The sequence below is a fragment of the Felis catus genome, chromosome B2, assembly GCF_018350175.1.
Source record: "Felis catus isolate Fca126 chromosome B2, F.catus_Fca126_mat1.0, whole genome shotgun sequence".
NCBI lineage: Eukaryota > Metazoa > Chordata > Mammalia > Carnivora > Felidae > Felis > Felis catus.
The window spans coordinates 136,757,882-136,778,323 of NC_058372.1; the positions used below are offsets into that span (position 1 = coordinate 136,757,882).

A 20,442-nucleotide genomic window follows, 5' to 3' on the forward strand; every position below is an offset into this window, starting at 1 on the left:
GAGAGAGAGAGAGAGAGAGAGAGAGTGCGAGTTGGGGAAGGGCAGAGAGAGAAGGAGATGCAGAATCTGAAGCAGGCTCTAGGCTCAGAGCTGTCAGCACAGAGCCTGACGCGGGGCTCGAACTCACAAACCATGAGATCATGGAAAGAGCCAAAGTCGGATGCTTAACCGACTGAGCCACCCAGGTGCTCCTTTGGTGGTTGAATAGTCTTGGAGAAGTAAGTGAACCTTTATATTGGTTTCAGATTCTACATGTGTTATAATGAATACTACTATTAACAACAATAACAAAACCTACTGAGTGCTTACTATGTTTCAGACACTGTTCAAAGTATTTTACACATTTTAACTAACTTTACACTCACAAAATCCCAAGAGACAATTACTATGGGTGTGGCTTAATAGCTGAGGACACTAAGGCAGCTAAGGGTATGTAGAGCAGTAGGTAACAAAGCCAGAATCTGAACCCAAGATGGTTGGTTTTAGAGACTATCCTTAATTTTTCTCTTCTCACTTTGCAAATGAATATTAGAACAATGCTTAGCTAATAGGTATGTTGTAAAGATTGAAGACAATAATATGTGTGAATATTTTGTGTGAATAACAAAACGATACACAATTTTTTCTGATAATTTTACTTTGTAGTTTTTAAGAATACAAACTGCTGAAAAGCAACGATAATTTGTCTGTCTAGATGAATGTCTAGAAAACTCCCTGTTTCTTGTCTGATGCTACTCTGGACATTTTAACAGTAATTTTTTACAAATCAAAATTTGTACCAAACTCTTGGCCCTAATTACATGTATCTATTTTATAAATCTTGTATGTTTGTTGAAAATAAAGCTCAATTAAAACTTAAATATTCCTGAAGAATGCTTTTTATTAGGCATTAAAATCAACTCAAAGTTTATCAGTGGCTTTTTGCATTTGCTGAAGTTTACAGTCAAAGGAAAAGTTTCATAAGCAGACAATTACTCAGCTGGCATCAGAACTCTAGTCTAGGACTGAAAGGCACGAAGTCTCCAGAGTTAGGATTGGGAAGTCACTGTACATTTTTAACACAGGTAGAAGTAACTAGGCCATGGTCACTTTCAATGGCTCCTACGCACTGGAGTCTGGGGTTCTGTACTGTGGCACTTCCTGATGTTTCTTTGGTCATATGTTTTTACACTTCACTATTATCAATTGGAAGTTATAACTATAGTCGTATGACTTATTGGTTGAATATAAAGTCCCTTTCAGCCCTTAGTTTGGTTGGCTGGTCTTCTCAACCCTCCATTTCTAGGAACATAAAACTCTTAGTGTTCTAATCCTAGGGTTCTATTCCCTTGTTTTTCTGTAATGTTCCTGCTCTTCAGGGTACATTTGCGGGGGAAAAAAAAAAGGTTTATATCATACCTCATTAAGACATCCTGCTTATTATCGAATATAGCTAGAGAATGGTCAAGTGTCTCTTGATAATGTCTTACCTGGAAATTTAGTATTTGCTGAAGTCTTTCCTTCATCTGATGACATCGCTGATTCACTACTGAGTCTAACAAGGATAACCGGCCCAAAAGACAACCCAAAGTGTCTTCAATAACATCTCGGTTATCACCATTCTCTGGAAATGCTTGGGAAAACAAGTTCTTGTTCTTATCCATTTCTTCAGACATTTCCTTAATATCTTTGGCAAGAGTCTAGGGTTGATAAAAGAGAAAGCATATTTCAATGTTTACATCCAAGAATTGATATACAAACCAAGTCATTTCCTCACAGAAAGTCCACTATATACATCTCCCTTACTATTCAGCAATAATTCTATCAAAGGCAAGATGAATCACTTTCACATCTATAAATATTAGGCAAGTTGCTGTTGGAGAGATTTTTCTCAGAAACTTTATATCATTAGCTAATAATAATATGTCTTTGGTGAAAAATGAGATTTGTAAAGGGCTATTTAGAAACTCATACACTATTTTTTAGCCTGTGTTTCATATGTAGAAAATCTGTGATATACAACAAGTTTTTTACAAAGAGTCCTCCATTATTTTCCTCCTGCTACATACACAAGATAAAGAATAAACATGCAACTCATGAATACCTCTGGGAGCTTTTTACATTAGGCAGTTCTCTTCTGCATCATGCTGCTTGGAAATAAGCCTGATTTGTACTTTACCAGAACTGCTTTACATTTGACCTTCCTTATCCATTAATTATCCAATACCAAAACTTCAAGTGCTTTGTAATATCACATACTCACAGACCCCAGCTGCCAAACGTACCTCTTGGTTGAAGAGGCAAGCTTCGGTTTCTTCTGGTAAAAGTGCTGTGGCAACAAATAAGCGTTCCTCAACATCATCCAACCATGTAGAGGTAGCTGAGACCCCATCATATAACTTCTGTTCCAAGTGAATGTTCTGCCTCTTTGTCCCCCCGCCCTGAAAAAAGAGGGGAACACAGAATGAATCACAGTGTCTGAGGCATCAAAGAAAAATACCAGGATGAGATGCCATGGTGCAGTGGCTCTGCCTTTCAGGGCTAATCACTAGTGTAGGGTCTCTGCCGTTCATGCCCAAAGGTGGGCCAACCTCACGGAGACCAAGATGCATGAACAGACCAACGGTGTAGCCCTACCTGGGACGAAACCTCCTCAAACGCCTGGTTCAATCCATCCAGTAAAGACGTCACTGCAGATCTGTCTTGGGTCTGCCTATCCCCTTTGTACAGTGGCACGCCAGACAGGAGCCGATTTGGCCTGCTGTAGAGCTGTAGGTAAACAGGGGCACTTATTCAAGAGCCCACGTACTATGTTCAGGTTTCGTCATTTAGAATTGCACATTGAAGCAGATGCTGGAAAAACCGTCCTTATAGAAACCTCTTCTAGAGAAATATGACTTCTTCAACGTACCATGTCTACTAACACATGGTGACCAAATTAATGGTAACATTTCCACTGATGGACAATAAACACACACACAAACAAACAACAACAACAAAACTAGTGGGAAAAATGCCTGGAATCTATCACAGCCTTCCTCTCAACTGGTCTTCTTGGTTTCAAGCTACTCATGATGAAATCATCCCTCCTAGATACCAGACCTAGGCTGATGCCTATTCACTTCATCTCTCCTAAACTCTTACAGGCACACACAGTGTCTCCCTGACAAGGACATGATACTGCTTACTACTCAAACTTTTGAATAATGTTTCCAAACACACCCCGCTCCCATAATTTATAGAATGTCTCATTCTCACCTTGCCTTTCAGGCTGGTTACTCATTATCCTCTAAACATGCCCAACTCATTTCCTGCTGTAGCTAGAACATCCACCACAAACCCTTTAAAATCTATCACCTTAAATTCCACACCTACTACAATGGCTTTCTACTTTTTTTTTTTTTTACTTCGGCTTCCTTTTTAATTCCTGCTTATGGAGCCTACAATGGTTGTCTAATTTCTCAGAAATGTATAAACTATTTCCCTGGTTGGGTTATAGGTTCCTAGGAATGGGGGAGGGACTCGGAGTTGGACAGACCTGCATTCAAATCCCAGCTCTGCCTCTTTTCAGCCACGAGACCCTGAGAAATCATCTAATCTCTTCAAGCCTTAGTTTACAGATCCACAAAGTAGAGATAAGGCCAACCTCACCGGAGTATTGCTAGTAATAACACTTAATACACCAAATATACTGGTGTAATATACTGGGGGTAAATGATCATCCCCTTTCTTGTTGGAAGCTCTCAAACTACTTCTTCCTCACCTTTTTCTTCTTCACACCAAAGAGAAGAAAACCACCCAGGAGGCACTTAGGACAAATGACCAGTAATTATAGAAAGAAAGCACTCAAATGCAAAAAATGCTATAAAATAAAGTACATTCAATGCTTTCCTTTTCCAATTCCAAAGGGCAATGAGATATGAACCTGAACGTAAACTTCTAACTGTCCAGGAATCATGTGGGAATGTTGGTGGCAGCAGGCAGGGCCTTTCCAATAGGCTCACATGGAAGATCTTGGGGTGACCAAGGAATGGACAGAAAAAGCAGGTCTCTGAGGTAAGAGTGGGTAATGGAGGAGACACCCAGGAAGTCTGCAATGTTGGATGAATCACACAGATGCTTTAGGCTGGATGGACAATAGGTAGATTCCAGGGGTTGGGCATTTAATGAATGGAAAATAGTAAGGAAACATGAATATGCCTACAAATGCCTTAGATCTGTCTGACTTAGGATAGTCAGGAAAGACTATAAATATCCCATATAGTCAAAGGCATGGGGAAATACTCTAACATGAAGGTGAGATAGAAGTCAAGTCCAGGAAAGCTACGTCAGGAATCAAGAATTCAGGCTGTAAGTGTCAGAAATATTTGATCAAGGATGTGAAGAAGGATTAATTTAAACAGGTAGGAGGTCAATGCAAAAGGTATGAGGCACCACTTGTCAGGGGAGAAGATGATTCTGCGATAACTACCTCCACAAATGGAATGCTTTATGTTCCCCAGGGCTGGTGTTGGTGACTATTCCTGTGGACAGTGACAAAGAAGGCTCCTGGCCAGAGTAGAGGAGTAAGAAAGGGTGGCATGCCATAAGGATTTATGAAATGAGGTAGACAGGAATGGCTATGGAACACTAACACATGGTTCCCCACAGATAAGGGGACACACTGTGACCTTCAGGCTGTATCCTGAATATTACCGTATCTCAGGTAATCCTGACAAGCCGTACCTGTTTTATCGTGCCTGCTCTGTCAGCCCCTGCCTTTCCTTCCCCAGATGCCCTGCAGTTACTGACACCCTTTCACTTCTGGGTTCAGTCTCTCCCAGCCCTGAAGCTAGTCCTAGTCAGAGGAGTGCAAACAACAGCTTCCTCAGAGCCACAGTAAAGGACCTAGACTTTATTGTGATAATACTGGCATCAAAGAATGGCCCAGATGAGCATTGCTGGCCCAGAACCCAGGATTAAGCTTCTAGCTTCAAAATCCTGGGCCATAGCTGTGGTAAATATTGCAGGCCTGCCTGGGTTCCCACCTTATGTACTAGCTCTCTCCAGGGTGGATTCCTCTGACTCTGAACTATTCTCTGGCTCTGCTTATAGTGAACTAATAGCTATTATCTACCTGGAACCTTCTGTAGCTGTATTCAATTCCACTGGATGTGCCTTGCATGGTGAAACCCAGTCCAACATTACACAGTATCTACCCATCTTGGGAACAAGCCTACAGGTGATCAGTGACCATTCTAGCTGACCACTGGCTTCTCCTTCCTCTTGGATCCACTGAGGTACCAATATGCTTCTCATTAAGATCTTCTGACACTATTAAATAGTGGGAACAGCAATGGAAAATGAGATAACTTGACCATTTACTTCCAGAAAATAACCAATTGTGTTGAGTTTCTCTTGTCCTAGATGTATCTATCCTTGATTTGCAACCCTAATTCTCAAGGTAGTGAAAAAAAAGGGGGGGCACTAAAAACTTAATGGTTTATTCTAATGAGTCATCAGCTATTAATCATCTCTCAGAAAAACAGTATCTAGAAATCAAATAAATTTCCACATATAAATACATAATTATTTAGGGAAATGTGAAATATGCTTGTTAAGAAAAATATGAGTAACTTACATCTCATTTTAGAACTGATAATGCATAGATTACTGCACAGTTATATTCTATTTGCATAAGCTATCCATCTTTTGTATTGGTTAACATATAAAAGCAAAACGTTGGGATACCACTTGCTCTTGTTCCTGTTCCAGAACATTCTGTAGTAGTTTCTGCTTGGTACTAAATTCTTGATGTAGGCTTTCCCATTTCATTCTCATCTGGTCTTCAGAGGCTGATTTCTCCCCTTCCATCCCCAACTCCTGGGATAACACATCAGGTTTTTCGCTATTAGAAGAATAAATAATCTAAGTTTACAATGTGTGCAAAAAGGCATTAAGCTCTAGGAAACTTATTGTATATACTAAATCTGGCCTCTAAAATTGGAACTAGATTATTGTAGTCATTAGCTTACCCTTTAAAAATATCAGTTAAATAGAAAACTTGAGACAAATAATTATATTCTCATATTAACTGAACTATGAGCACAATAATAACCCAACAATTCATTGAAAACAGCTCAGTATTAAAGATAAAAAATAACTGTAACTTTTAGAATGTGAAAGGGTACATACAATTAGACTACTGTCCTTTAACAAACAGCCTGCAAAGTAATCTAAAAACTCTAAAAATGTTGCTTAGTCTATTGAGAGTTTTTATCCTGTGTCCAAAGAAAATGCTCCAGACAAGGTTTCAGGACATGGAATAGAAGTACAGAGGGTGGAAGGAAGGCACTGAAGTATCATCTTTAATGACAGGCAGCAGGTGGCATCAGAGAAGGACGTCGGCTTTGGGGGTGAGACAGATCTGGGTGGGAATCTCTGCTCCAGCACATTAGATTTGTGATTTTGAGTAATCTGCTTCACTCCCCGGAGCCTCAATTATCTCCTCTTTACAATGAAGACAGTATCTATCTTGCAAAAATATGAGAATTACATTTAGAGAAGACAGGCATAATGCCTATGACCCTACCTCAAACATAATAGCCACTCAACAAATGGGACCTAATGATTACAGTCTGGGGGACCCAAGTTCCAGTAGATCCTCATTTGTCAGGAGTTTTAAAGACCTAACTAGAACCATGTCATCTGAAAGACATGCTAGATAGTAATTAATATTTCGACAGAACTTTTGCTTAAGTAAAAAAAAATAATAATAATAATAACAAGTTCATTGGCAGGATAATACTATACACTACCCCAAAGTCTACTCTTCTCAGAATAAGTAATGAATACAATAGTTTCTTTCGGTAAGTCTGCTGAAGTAAGCCTTTAAAAGTTATCTTGGGGCGCCTGGGTGGCTCAGTCAGTTAAGTGTCTGACTTCGGCCCAGGTCATGGTCTTGCAGTTTGTGGGTTCAAGCCCCATGTTGGGCTCTGTGCTAACAGCCTGGAGCCTGGAGCCTGCTTCAGATTCTGTGTCTCCCCTTCCTCTGTCCCTCTCATGCTCATGCTCTGTCTCTCTCTCTCTCAATAATAAATAAATGTTAAAAAAATTTTTAAAGTTATCTATAAGGCTATAATGAGGATGTTCTACTTCTAGAATATAATAGAGAATCTCCCCCACCTGTGCACTTAGAGACACACAGGAAGGTTAAGTTCAACAACACTAATAATAGCAAAAAAAAAAAAAAAAAAAAAAAAAAGGAGCAGGAAGGTAAATGCCCATCAATAAAAAAATGGGTGAACTATTTTCACAAGATAAAATACTATTAAGCAGTTAAAATGAAAGAACTAGATCTATATGTATCAGCATGGATTGATTTTAAAAAGTAATATTAAGTGAAAACGTGCTAAAATCAAGTTGGTATATCTAATTTTGTTTATCATATTAGTCTCTGCACTTCTCTGTGTGTTTTTTAAAAATGCTTTTTAAACAAAAAGCAAGTTTTAAATTTCTTACGAAATTGAATTTCTTTATTGTGATGTCTTTTGTAATGGCCTGTAATCCATCATTTTTAATTCATTTATATTTGCATAATAATTTAGTACAAGACCAGAGGACAGTAAATTTTTATATTGTTTTACTTAATCATTGACACATATAAAGTGCCACCAGCAAATCTGTCTTTGATTAGAACAAAGCCTTTCATTTCCCCTGAAAAATATCCTTTCCCTTTGATATTTATATTAATATCCAATTGAGTTTCCTTATCTTAGAAGGCCCCTCCATGAATGCTTCTGTATATCACGTCGTACTTATTCTTTACAAATTAAATTTGTACCCATGAAGCAAGCCATGCCCCTCCCATTGGGGTTTTATTACATAAACCAATTCATATATGATAGTCTTAGAAATCAGCTAATAAGTTAAAGTCTGAATACAAGTTTTATTTTCCCTAGCAATGTTATTTTGCTCTTTTAAAAAAAACATACATTTTTTTTTCGTTTCTGGGTATTGCTTAATTTACATTTGTTTGTTTGTTTGTTTGTTTGTTTGCCTTATTTACCCAGAGGCTTGAAGCGCATGGCTGAACTGTAATCAAACAGATTGACTTTTCTAAAGATTTTGTATAAAACTTTAAAAATTTATAATCAGTCTGTAAAGTGCATCTTGTGTATAAAGGCGGTATTGCCCTGCAAATTTCTCTTTAAAATATTTTTGTATTTGAGACAGGAATTTATAGTTGTTTGTCTTTCACTTGGACCCTTTCCAAAGCTAAAGGCCAAGGAAAGAAAAATATCATGGCAAGAAAGTTACAGAAGATTCCCACTTCTGCTTTTTGTGACTATTCATATGATGAGGAGGCTATGTGTGAATGGGTTCTTTGTAAAAATATGATTTGGCAAAAATATTCAGAAAATTATGAAAGATGAATAAATGCTTCAGAAGAATTGGAAACAGAATAGAAAATGAAAAGTGAAGGCAAGTCTTGACTTAGAGTCAACATGGAAGGAACAGCATCTCTCCTTTTGGATTTATACAGTCACACGTATTTATGGCTTTATCAGCATTTTTAAGCATGATAAACAATCAAGATTTTTAAAACTCCTTTATTATTTTAACATGATTTTTACAGTTTCAAGGGTATTTTAATGGAATTCCTGACTATCGATGTCATAATAGTTTCCATTTGTACTCTTTTAAATTGATATATATTAGTTTTGTCAATATTTTTACTTTTTGTTTCATTTTTCTTTTCTTGAATGACATACTAATTCCTATATATTTTGTCATAATGTCTATTGCAATTGCCTTGTAGTTTGGTTTCTATCATTCTGCACGTGTAAATATACACATATATACATATAGTCAACACTGATGTTATATGTCAGTAACATTACATGAAAAAAAAAACAAACAAAAGAAAAATCTCCAATTCTATCCTCTCCAAAGTCAGCTGGGTTTTTTTGTTTGTTTGTTTGTTTGTTTGTTTGTTTTGAGAGAGAGAAAGCTTGAGAGTGGGGGAGGGGCAGAGCCAGAGGGAGAGAGAGAGAATCCCAAAGGGGCTCCATACTATCGGCGCAAAGTGCAATGAGGGACTCGAACTCACAAACTGTGAGATCATGACCTGAACCCAAGTTGGATGCTTATAACCAACTGAGCCACCCAGGTGCCACTCCAAAGTTGGTTTTGATAATCTACATTCTATAGTGTATTTTTTGCCCACACATGTACTATACATACAATTTTATAACATATTTTAACTTAGAATCACATACACATTTTCTGGTATTGTTATATAATTTTTTGTTAAGATTACATATGCATAAAATTTTTCCTAGGCTTTTTTATACTGGTAGGTATTTCCATCTTTTCCATTATTTGGTATTATAAATAATATTTCAAAAGTCATCTCCATAATATGTATTTCCCTCCTTTAGGTTATTTCCTCCAAATAAATGTTCAGAAACAACAACACTGGAGTCAGTGGAGTTAAAGCTAGTTGCCACATTATGGTTGTCAAAGGATACTACTAAATTATAACCTTTATAATACATGAACACAGAGGTTTCACTGAAACTTACTTTTAACGTTTTGGATTTTAAACTTTCCATACATATTCTCTCAGTTGTATCTACTGCTTTCGTAACCCTTCTAAAATGGAGGTGGTCGATTATCACTCTAATCCCAGAGATGAGCAAACTGAAGTTCAGAGTTGAGTTACTTTTCCACAGTAACATCTGTAGAGCTGGTGTAAAACCCAGACCTGACTCAAAACGCAGGGAGATTTCAACTCTGCTGTGGTTCCTTTTCCTTCCTGCCTTTTAAACCAGCATCTTCCAAGTTGAAAATTCTCCAACTTCCTTAATTTTTCTTTTAACACTTTTCTGTGTATGAGACTTTCAGTCTCACATTCCAAACCAGTTCTCAAAACTCAATGACTTTCCATGTAGAAGTTATAGACACACATCATCAAGAAAAATCAAGACATGTAGAAGGCACGTGCATGTATTTTTCAGAGTGATGCTGGGATAGACAAGTTCTTTTACAGAAAACACTTTTGCAGTTGGTTATAATCGTTGAGTTGGAAACACACTGGACCTGATTTTAGAATGCATTTCTTATTTGATTCTAAAAAATTAACTTAGGGTGCCTGGGTAGCTCAGTTGGTTAGGCGTCTGACTGTTGATTTTGGCTCAGATCACGATCTTGCATTTGTCAGATAAAGCCCCAGGCTCAGTGCTGAACCTGCTTAGGATTCTCTATCTCCCTCTCTCCTTCTGCCCCTCCCCCGCTCATGCTCTCTCAAATCAACAAACTTTAAATAAATAAATAAATAGATAAATAAATAAATAAATAATAAAAAATAAAATCATAAGCATCTTCTTTGAATAGACATGCTCAGCATCCTGGAAAGAGGGCAAACAAGTCGGCCATCAGCCATCATAATTACTAGCTACGCTCACGCTGCACAGCAAAGGTTCTAAATGCAAGTAAATTTAATACCATAAAGTGAAAACAAAATGCCTAAATTTTCACAAATGCTTAAAATAAAGTTTTGAGTGAGACGTTTACATTTCTTCCAATCAGGGCAAGTTGGGAGAAAGTGTTTTGAAACATACCCAATACCAGCAGAAGTCTCTGCAGCTGAGTGTTGGGTGAGAATTTCCTCTCCACGACTGGCTACTGACCGCAGGAGGCTCTTCTGCTCTGCTAATTCCTGTTCCAACTCCTGCTCAAGGAAAAGGAGAAATGAAAACATTAGGTACTCTGTGATTATTCCCTATAATCATGGTTCTATGTCTCGAAAATTCTCAGACAACTCCTGTAGTTAAGTTTACAAGTTTGGATGTTGCATAAAAGGTGTGGTTTAGGTAAATGCACAAACATGCCTCCAAAATACTCTATACCTTTCTTTGACTTTGATAAAAGATATCCGAAAAATCCTGTGGGGGGGCGGGGGGAGGAAATCCGTCGGCGGGGGGGGGGGGGGGGGAGAAAAAAGGAAAAAAAATTCTGCTGGACAATGGCGCCCTCAAGTGGTGCACAATACTGCCTATTCTGACTGAGACAAATCCTTGAAATCCCCACTTCCTTGATAAATTGAACAATCAATGGATTTGTTTTGCTTTTTTACTACTTATGAAAAAATGTCTTTTCTGTTTGAGAAAATAAAAGATTTTGCTATGCCCCATAGCATAGCAATGAGAAGGTATCAATGAGAAATCATTCTTACTCAACAAAGCTTGTTTGTTTCACTATCCAATAATTTGCAATCCTATTTTGTGATGGTATCTACATAAAAGTGAAAAATAAATCGCAGTTTTAACAGAGTTTTAAAAAACATGGAACTCAGGCTTTGGCCAATTCTCAAAGGCCTTCCTAAGATAGGCTCAAATTAGGGCAAAGGTGAAAATAGGGTAGGTAACCTTCATAAGGCAGATTATCATTGAGTCACGCGATTTGTAAACCTGAGCACAAGCTTTTCTTAAAGAAAAGGACCAACCACTCTAGTGCTCATAAGAAAGTACGCTGAAACAGTTAGCCAGGCCTCGTTTCCGTCCAAAGAGAAGATAAAGGGGGGCTTTGTGTTCAGTCCAGAAATAACTTGTCCATCTAAAACATTTCTCTCAAGGTGTCTGCTTGGCAGAGAGGTCAGAAATGCTTTACTTTTTGTTGCTGGAGACTGCTCTGTCGCTGGTGGGCCCATGCAGTCCGTGCTTGGGCCAGCCATTCCTGGACACCGGGGCTCTGACTGGCGGTGAGGTCGGCATGGCTCTCCTCCTTCTCTTGGGCTGTTCCCTGCTTTTAATGAGGCAGAATTCAAGAGTCATACTCCCCACAGAAAAACCTTAACCAAATGGAGTAAATGCTACTTTAGTGTGGTCTGTATAATGATACCCAAGTAGATCCATTCGGACATGAAACCACAATGGAAAAAAAAAAAAAGGTAACACAAAACCCATTGGATTTATGGTATTTGCAGAAAGGAGAACAATAAATAGATGATTATACTCAAATATGTGAGGGGGAAACTGTCTACTTAGAGGCTAGGCTTTTTAGCTGACTGATGTGGTCGCCAGATATTCCAGGATGTTTTCCATGAGAATATAACTCTAGATCTCACTTCCTCTACTATCACCACCCAGACCAGACCCCACCGTCATCTGGTGCCACTGGTGGCTTGGATAATGTTTGGCTAAAGGAGAAAGACAGGAGTAATTACTCATTACCTAGGCAAGAGTTCATCTTTCCTGCTTGATTATTCTGATGGAATTTGAAAGGCCCTCTAATAGTGCATTACCAGGATGGCATCAGTTCAGAACGAGAGCCTTTCTCCTCACATGTATGTATATGTCAAAGGATAAATTACACTATCTTCATATAACTCATTCACTAACTACTTATTACATAAGCATGTGCTGTGTGTCAGCCACTGTTCTAGGCATATTCTGCCAAGAAGCCAGACAAGGGCCCTGCTGGGGAGACAGACAATAAACAAACAAGATAAGTTAAGAGCTGCAAAGAACATGAAACTAGAAAGTCTGGGTGGCTCTGTCGGTTAAGCGTCCAACTCTTGGTTTCAGCTCAGGTCATGATCTCATAGTTCATGAGTTTGAGCCCCGCATCAGGCTCTGCACTGACAGCACAGAGTCTTCTTGGGATTCTCTCTCTCTCTCTCTCTCTCTCTCTCTCTCTCTCTTCCCCCCCCCCCCACTCTCTGCCCTTCCCCCACTTGCACTGTCTCTGTCTCTCTCCAAATAAATAAATAAACATACAAAAAAGGGGGGCGGCGGGGTGGGGGGGGCGGCGGAGAAAGAATGTGAAGGGGAAGGTTTCCTAGGCTGGTCAGGGAAAACACCTGGAGAAGAGACAACTGCACTGAGCCCTGAATGATGAGAAACCGCCTGCCTGGCAAAGACCTAGGTGAGGTGGAGGGCCCTCCAGGCAGAGGGAACAGCGGGAGCAAAGACCATGAGGGGAAAGAAATCTGGCATCTCAAAGACAGCAAGCCAGTGAAGGGGCCAGTGTGGCTGGAGCGTGAGGGCAGAGAAAGACAGTTTATAGGTGGCTTCCACAGAGGCGCAGTCCTGCCCTCCGGCTCCAGACCTTGGGATCTTCACTATCAAATCTGACCAAAGAATGGCACCTGGCCGCTCCAGTCATCCAGCGTGACTTCTCACAAAGACCCTTCTCTTCCTCTTATTTTCAGAATTCTACACTAAATCTTCAGGGAAATACATGGAGTTGTTTACCGTTCTGTCTTCTTCATTAGAATTTTACGATTAAATCGCAAAGTGTTTGAGATAATGTGGAGATCATGAAATTTGCAATGTTGGTATCGCTTCTTGAAGTACAGTGAATGCACAGAAACTGTGAACCCCACAGGCAATATTATACATAATCTTCTCCCAGATTCTGAGCCACCTTAGCTCACAGCTAACTTCCTTTCCTTTAAGATGATCCGTCTTCCCAGCAAGAGACTATGGCTCATACAGAACAGTGGGGATGCCATAGGTCTAAAGTATGCAATTTGCATTTCACAGGGCCTTCAGAATGGGAGACCAGTGACACCCAGTTTAGTATATACCCCACTCCCCCAGGAATGCCTCGTACAGATAAACAGTGATTTTCCTGAAGGTGGGAGGTATGGGGTGCATGGGCACTCTTCAGCACTGAAGCCCGTAAATTTCTGCATGAAACAGATTCTCTCCCATCTGAGAATGCACCATATACCCAACATAAACTCTGCAAGATCCTGGCTCTTCTGGTAAGGATGAAATAGCAGGTCAAAAGGGACCCGCAGAGAATGACCCCAAGGAAGTCAGTGTACCAGGCTGAAAGCTGTCCCCAGTGAGACCTGTCCCAGCTGACAAAACAGTGGTCATGGCCACGATCTGCTGACTCTTGTGGGACCCACTCACTTCGCCTCTGCTTTGCTCTTTAGCAAAGGTTTGTTTTCAAAGTCCAGCCTGGAGGCTCATGTGATGAGTTCTTTAGGGGCACCACCTCACCCTTCTATGCAGGTTACTCTTGTCCAACTGAGAGATTTTTTTTTTTTTTTTCCAATTCCTCACACCAAATTTCTGCTTGGAAAAATGACAACTGAAATGTTAGAGCTTAAGAACAGCTTAACTACTTTTACATGCACAGACACATATTCAGAATCTAAGATTTAAAATCTAAGAGGAGTCGTATTTCACTAATTGAATCCACAGCTTTAGAGAAACAAAAATTAAGAAGCATCAAAAGCAGATGTTAGGATGTATTTTCTATGTGGTTTGGTTCCGTTTTTCAGCTAGTAAATTTTTCTTTGGCTGATTCAGTCATTTTGAAACATAAGACTTGGACCACAGGAAACAAAAAATGATTAAGAATACAGTTCAAATTTCATTCCCTTTCCCCTTGGGATGAGAAGGCACTGACAGAAGGAATAGAATAATGGTAATTATGTGCTAGAAGGTTTGATAACCCGTCATCTCTCCTACTTAGGAAATAGGAAGTAAGGCAGCCTGTCACCAGAGTTCCCCTAGGGTGGGGCTACATAAGCTGTTTAATTTGGAAATACTAGAAAAGTAATCACTTTTGCCAGGAACATTCTTTAGAAGATTAGTGAGGATTGGAAATGCTAAACATTAAATAAAACATTTCTTTACAAAGCATTTCATTATTTATATTGGGTAAACTTTCTGCTCCTTCAAAAGCTGATAATGTTGAAAATAACTTAAACATTTTATGAGGAAAGATACCATGTAATTTAGGAGACAGCATTACATGCGCTTACGTCTATGTCCCTTCACAAAGAGAAGGAACCTATTTGGGGTAGGTGGGGAACTAAAGGGACTGGTTATTCTTTGATACATACAGAAATCCAATTAGTTAAAAATATGGCCATGACAGATATGACCACTTTGTAGGCAAGTGGCACTGAGAAATGGTGTGCTTATAGGCACACAACTCCAGCCATCTTGAATCACACAAACCCCGAGTGGAGGGTACAACCTCACCGACATCTACATTCAATGGAAGATTTTTTTTCCCCAATCAACATTCGTTAATTTCAGATCAACTCTGAATTTTGAAGGCAAATGATCCTTCTCATGGTAATAATAATGTAAACAGGGCTCCTGTTATTCCTACAGTTGGAAAAATAATCTCTTCAAATGGCTCTAATAGTAAAAAAAAGAAAATCCGTATTTTCTATGCTGGAAACTCATTAGACTAAAGATGAGGGAATTCATAGATACTTAAAAACAAACAATAATCAGTTTCAATTCAGTGAAACGCTACCACATTTTCCAGTATTTATACTTTTTATAGCAGTATCCTCAGCAAATCCTTCCACTCGTGAGCAAAGACAAGATCTTACTCAGTATGAAGAATCCCCGTGGCCATGGGAAGGATCTGCTGGGTGTGAGTACCCAGGCTTTCAGGGAGCTCAGCCCTGACCTGCGCCATCTCAAACTTAACTTTTCAGCATGTCAGGAGTTCCTTTCCTCCCAAAGGATGTGGTTATTGTTAATTCTTATAGTCACTGCTATTTGAGCACTTACTGTGAGCCTTACTTGCATTAAAATCCTCAGAATTTTAAAAGCTGAATACGATAAAAAAATTTTTTAATGTTTATTTATTTTTGAGAGAGAGAGAGGGAGACAGAGAGTGAACAGGGGAGGGCAGAGAGGGAGGGAGACACAGAATCCGAAGAAGGCTCTAGGTCTGAGCTGTCAGCACAGAGCCCGACGTGGGGCTCAAACTCACAAACCATGAGATCATGACCTGAGTTGAAGTCAGGTGCTTAATCGACTGAGCCACTCAGGAGCCCCTGAATACACTATTAAGATCCCTATTTTACAGATGAGAAACTGATTTGTAAGAAAACTGATCTGTCAGAAAGGTTGAGGCCAAGTTCAAGGATCTTGCCCTAGGTCACCTGGTTGACTGCTGGTGGTATACCAGGATGGGAAGACTGAAAGAATAGCCCCAAAGTGATGGTCTAAGAACTTAGTCCGACTTCTGTTTGGCACTAAGTTTTAAAATTAAGTGGAGATGTTTTAGATATAAATCCAAATGTCCCTTGTCTGGAAGGTCTAGCAATGCTGCTTGTAAACTCTTATATGACAATAGTTGGAGCTCAGTAACTGCTGCTTCTCTGACATGAGAAGCTTGCCAAGCCCCTGACTGGGCCTGCTTTGCTCATTTATATTCCCTTCCCAGGCCCTGAGGCCCTGGAATTTGTGCCCTTATCCTCCCACCCCCACCCTGCCAACCCCCTTTTAATCCTGACCTGTGCCACATGTGTATCAGGTTGTCCCTTCCCTTCCTCCCTGCCTCTAGGGGTAGGGCACAATCACAGCCTTCTAAATAATAACTATTACCAGATGTGAAACCTTGAAGTCTCTCCCTCTGATTTGGTTCCTTTAGAAGTCAAGTTCATTTATATACCACCATTAGGGGGGGAAAAAAAAAGCATTATGTATTAGATTAGTAATACTTTTTAATACAACCAAGTATATTACTATAAACTTTTACAGTTAGAAAAGCATTCTCATTCTGTTCAATTTTAATATTTTTAGTTTTTAATTAATTTTTTAAAATTTGCATATTCCCTACTCCCTAATTTGAATATTTTTAATGCTTTACTTTTTGCTTTAATCTATAAAGTCAGATTGCACATTTTGGTTTTATTTATTTATTTTTGAGAGAGAGAGAGAGAGAGAGAGAGAGCGAGCATGCTAGCAGGGTGAGAGGGGCAGAGGGGGAGAAAGGGGGAGAGGGGGAGAGACAGAGAGACAGAGAGAGAGAGAGAGAGAGAGAGAGAATCTTAAGTAAGCTCTAGGCTCAGCACAGAGCCAGACCCTGGGCTCAATGCAGGGCTCAATCCCACGACCCTAGGATCATGACCTGAGCCCAAACCAAGAGTCCGATGCTCAACTGACTGAGCCATCCGGGGGCCCCGCATGTACATTTTTAAGTATGTAAATTTAAGGTGAAAAGCTGTATTTCGTCTTTGTTTGCATTTATTTAACCAATGTTTAACCAAATACATTTTCATTAGTTCATTGGCCATTTGTATTTCTCCTCATTTGAATGGTCCCTTCCTACTTTTTTGCCCATATTTCTATTCTGTGACCTCTTCTTACTGATTTACAAAAGACTTGTAGAAATTAAGGGAATTAATTCTTTGTCACGTGATTTATACAGTTTCTTCTCTATTTGTCTATGTCTTTTCATTTAGTTCCATTTTTCTGGTCATACAGAACTGTTTCATTTTTCATTTTGGTCCTACAGAAACTAAAATTCCAGGTTTGGGGCATACCGGCAAAGATCCTTCCCATCCTAAGATTTTTTTTTTTTAAATACCCATATATCCAGAACTTTTCAGGTTTAAATACTTGGTACCTCTGTGATGCTTTTTTTTTTTCTTCCTGTAAAGAATGGGATAAAACATTGATTTTATCATATTTCAAGTGGTTCACCTATTGCTTTCTTTTTTATCCACTGATCTGAAATGTTACCTTTACCATTAATCAATTTTCCTTAAATACTGGGGTCTCTTTCTGGGATATTTATTCTGTAATATTTTTTGTTCATTTATTTATGGGGCCGATGTCAAACTATTCTAATTATTATAATATCATACTTTGATATATGGTAAGATTAAATTAGCTGCTCCTAACTCTTCAGTTTTGGAATATTACGGTTATTTTCACATTTATTGTATTCCAGGCAAACCTGGAATCATTTTCTCACATTTTGTATCCTTATGTTACAATCCAAAAGCATAGTATTTTAGTTAAGAATAACTTAAACTTAGGGATTCTGAGTCACTCAGTTGGTTAAGCATGTGACTCTGGATTTTGGCTCAGGTCATGATCTCACAGATTGGGTTCCATGCTGGCACAGCAGAGTCTGCTTGGGATTCTTTCTCTACCTCTGTCTCTGCCCCTCCCGTTCTCAAGTGTGCATGAATTTTCTCTCAAAAATAAAATAAATAAACATTAAAAAGAAAAAAAAGAATTTTTAGGTATGAGTGGTAAAGAGTAGATATTGGGGGGAAAATTATTCAACCACTTAAAGGTTGAAAAGAAGAAAAAAAGAATAGAAAGAGGAGAACAAACACCAAAACCAAAAAGTAAGCTAATAGAAGTCTACACATATCAGTAATCACAGTAAATTTAAATGAACTAACCCTGTCCTTTAAAAGTCAGAGATTTTCTGATTAGATAAATGTTTAAAACCAACAAAGTATAGCCAAATGTTTTTTTACGAAGCAAATCTAAAACCTAAGGACGTTGAAAGGTGAGATCAAAGGAAAGTTAAAGGATATACTAGGCAAATATTATCCCCCAAAAGCTCCAGCGATATAAAATGAAAATCACTATTAGGGAACAATAAGGTCAGTAAATGAGAGTAAAAATGTTTAATTCACCTGGAATATATGACAATGTTAGGTATGAGCTCTAAATTAAAAAGTCTGAGTATTTGTGAAAAGTAGAATGTAGGAGAATGAAAAAAACATGGAAAAAATGTTATTAAATATCTTAATCTATGACCTATGTTTAAATACTTTCCAAAAAAGTGTAGTTGTGGGGCACCTGGATGGCTCAGTCGGTTAAACGTCCGACTTCAGTTCAGGTCATGATTTTGCAGTTCATGAGTTTGAGCCCCACGTCGGGCTCTGTGCTGACAGCTTAGAGCCTGGAGCCTGTTTCAGATTCTGTGTCTCCCTCTCTCTCTCTGGCCCTCCCCCATTCATGCTCTGTCTCTCTCTGTCTCAAAAATAAATAAAATGTTAAAAAAAAAAAATTAAAAAAAAGGGGGGGGGCGCCTGAGTGGCTCAGTCGGTTAAGCGTCCGACTTCGGTTCAGGTTATGATCTCATGGTCTGTGAGTTCGAGCCCCACATCGGGCTCTGTGCTGACAGCTCAGAGCCTGAAGCCTGCTTCAGATTCTGTGTCTCCCTCTCTCTCTGCCCTTCCTCTGCTCACACACACTCTCTCTCTCAAAAATAAACAAACATTTAAAAACATATTTTTTTAAATAGCATAGCTGCTAAATTTGGGTATTTGTTTTCATTTTCTTTTGTTTTCCTAGCCTGCCATCTTCAGGTCTACAGATTCAAACAGTCCTTACAAAACCTATTGGAAAACCTATGCCAAAGTTTGTGGAAAGTGGAAGTGTACCTAAGTATGCATCATTCCCCAGCTCTCCCTTGATGGCCCCAGGCTGGGTAAGGTGGGCAGCAGTGAGCCAGGACTGGGAGGTGCTGTGGCCCTGTCCTACTGTGGGTGGCTGGAGCCCTCACCTGCATGAGGAGCTGTTTGTCATGTAGGGCTCTCTGCAGCTCCAGGAGGCTGCCCTTGAGGGTTCTCAGCTTCACGGCCAGCTGCTCTGCCTCCTCCTTGGTGTGGGCCTTGCCCTCCAGCAGCAGGTTGTCATTGTGGACCGACAGCTCCGATAAGGCCACCACCTTCTGCTCGATTTCCACTAGCATGTTCTGGAACGACAGAAATAGGGATGAAATTCACGCATCCCGCCAGCCGCTGCGAACGTCGTTTCTCAAAGATAAACATCACACTTCCTGTCACCAAAAGAAGAGGACTTCATGGTTTTTTCCTACTTTTCTGACAGACCTGAAGAGCAGTTACAGATTTTTAAAGATTCCTTGAGCTTCCTAATATTTCTCTCCTTTAAGATTAGATACTATATAGTGGAAAACATATTGGAAAAGTACCAGGAAATCATGGATAAGGAGAAAAGACCATTCCTTAGTGTTATCCCATTATTATAACTATGTTATTATTTTAGTGTGAGACTGTGACGCTTATGACTATTAGCAGTAAAGACATCATATGATCAACACTTTCTTGTCAGTTTAAAGATGATTCTCTCTTTTAAGACATTGCTTCTTTGTGTTTTTTTTTTTTTCTGTTTCCTTTTCAGATTGGCTTTTATTTCTTGGTTTTCAGTGGTTTTTGTACATAATGTATTTTTAAGCTTACGTTTCTAAAAGTTTTCGTAAGAATTTTACTTTCACTTTCTGTGACAACTCTCGAGGGCTTGCCTTTTCTTCTCAAATAGAAGCTAAATCCCAAGAAGGAGCAATACAGTCTCCCTTCCTCCAAGGTAAGATTTAAAACAAAAACTATCACCCATTTTCCCCTCTGCCACAGCCACCGTCAATCCTCCGTTTGTTCTCTGTATTTAAAAGTTTCCTACGGTTTGCCTCCCTCCGTCTTTGGAAAATGGGTGATGGGCATCGAGGAGGGCACTTGTTGGGATGAGCGCTGGGTGTTGTATGTAAGTGATGAACCATGGGAATCTATCCCAAAGACCAAGAGCATACTCTACACATTGTATGTTAGCCAATTTGACAATAAATTACATAAAAAAAAACCCAAAGAATAAAATTTGAATGGAAATAAAATAAAACTAAAACAAGAACAAAATAAAAACATCAAAGCTAAACCAGTAACAGCCA

General features: G+C 39.2%; 1 protein-coding gene across 22 annotated transcripts in view; it reads right to left on the reverse strand.

Moving 5' to 3' along the window:
• The window catches only part of SYNE1 (spectrin repeat containing nuclear envelope protein 1), a 475,092-nt gene that overhangs the window by 124,553 nt on the left and 330,097 nt on the right, over positions 1 to 20,442 (reverse strand). For 18 of the 22 annotated variants that reach the window (XM_045058235.1, XM_045058234.1, XM_045058221.1 and 15 more), the window contains 7 exons: positions 19,267 to 19,458; positions 11,632 to 11,766; positions 10,584 to 10,693; positions 5,710 to 5,866; positions 2,617 to 2,748; positions 2,265 to 2,420; positions 1,470 to 1,679 (listed from right to left, as the gene is read on the reverse strand). In XM_045058235.1, coding sequence (XP_044914170.1) covers positions 1,470 to 1,679; positions 2,265 to 2,420; positions 2,617 to 2,748; positions 5,710 to 5,866; positions 10,584 to 10,693; positions 11,632 to 11,766; positions 19,267 to 19,458 — 1,092 coding nt within the window. The remainder of the gene's footprint in view (positions 1 to 1,469; positions 1,680 to 2,264; positions 2,421 to 2,616; positions 2,749 to 5,709; positions 5,867 to 10,583; positions 10,694 to 11,631; positions 11,767 to 19,266; positions 19,459 to 20,442) is intronic. The other 4 variants (XM_045058230.1, XM_045058229.1, XM_023254513.2 and 1 more) reach the window with 1 other exon arrangement.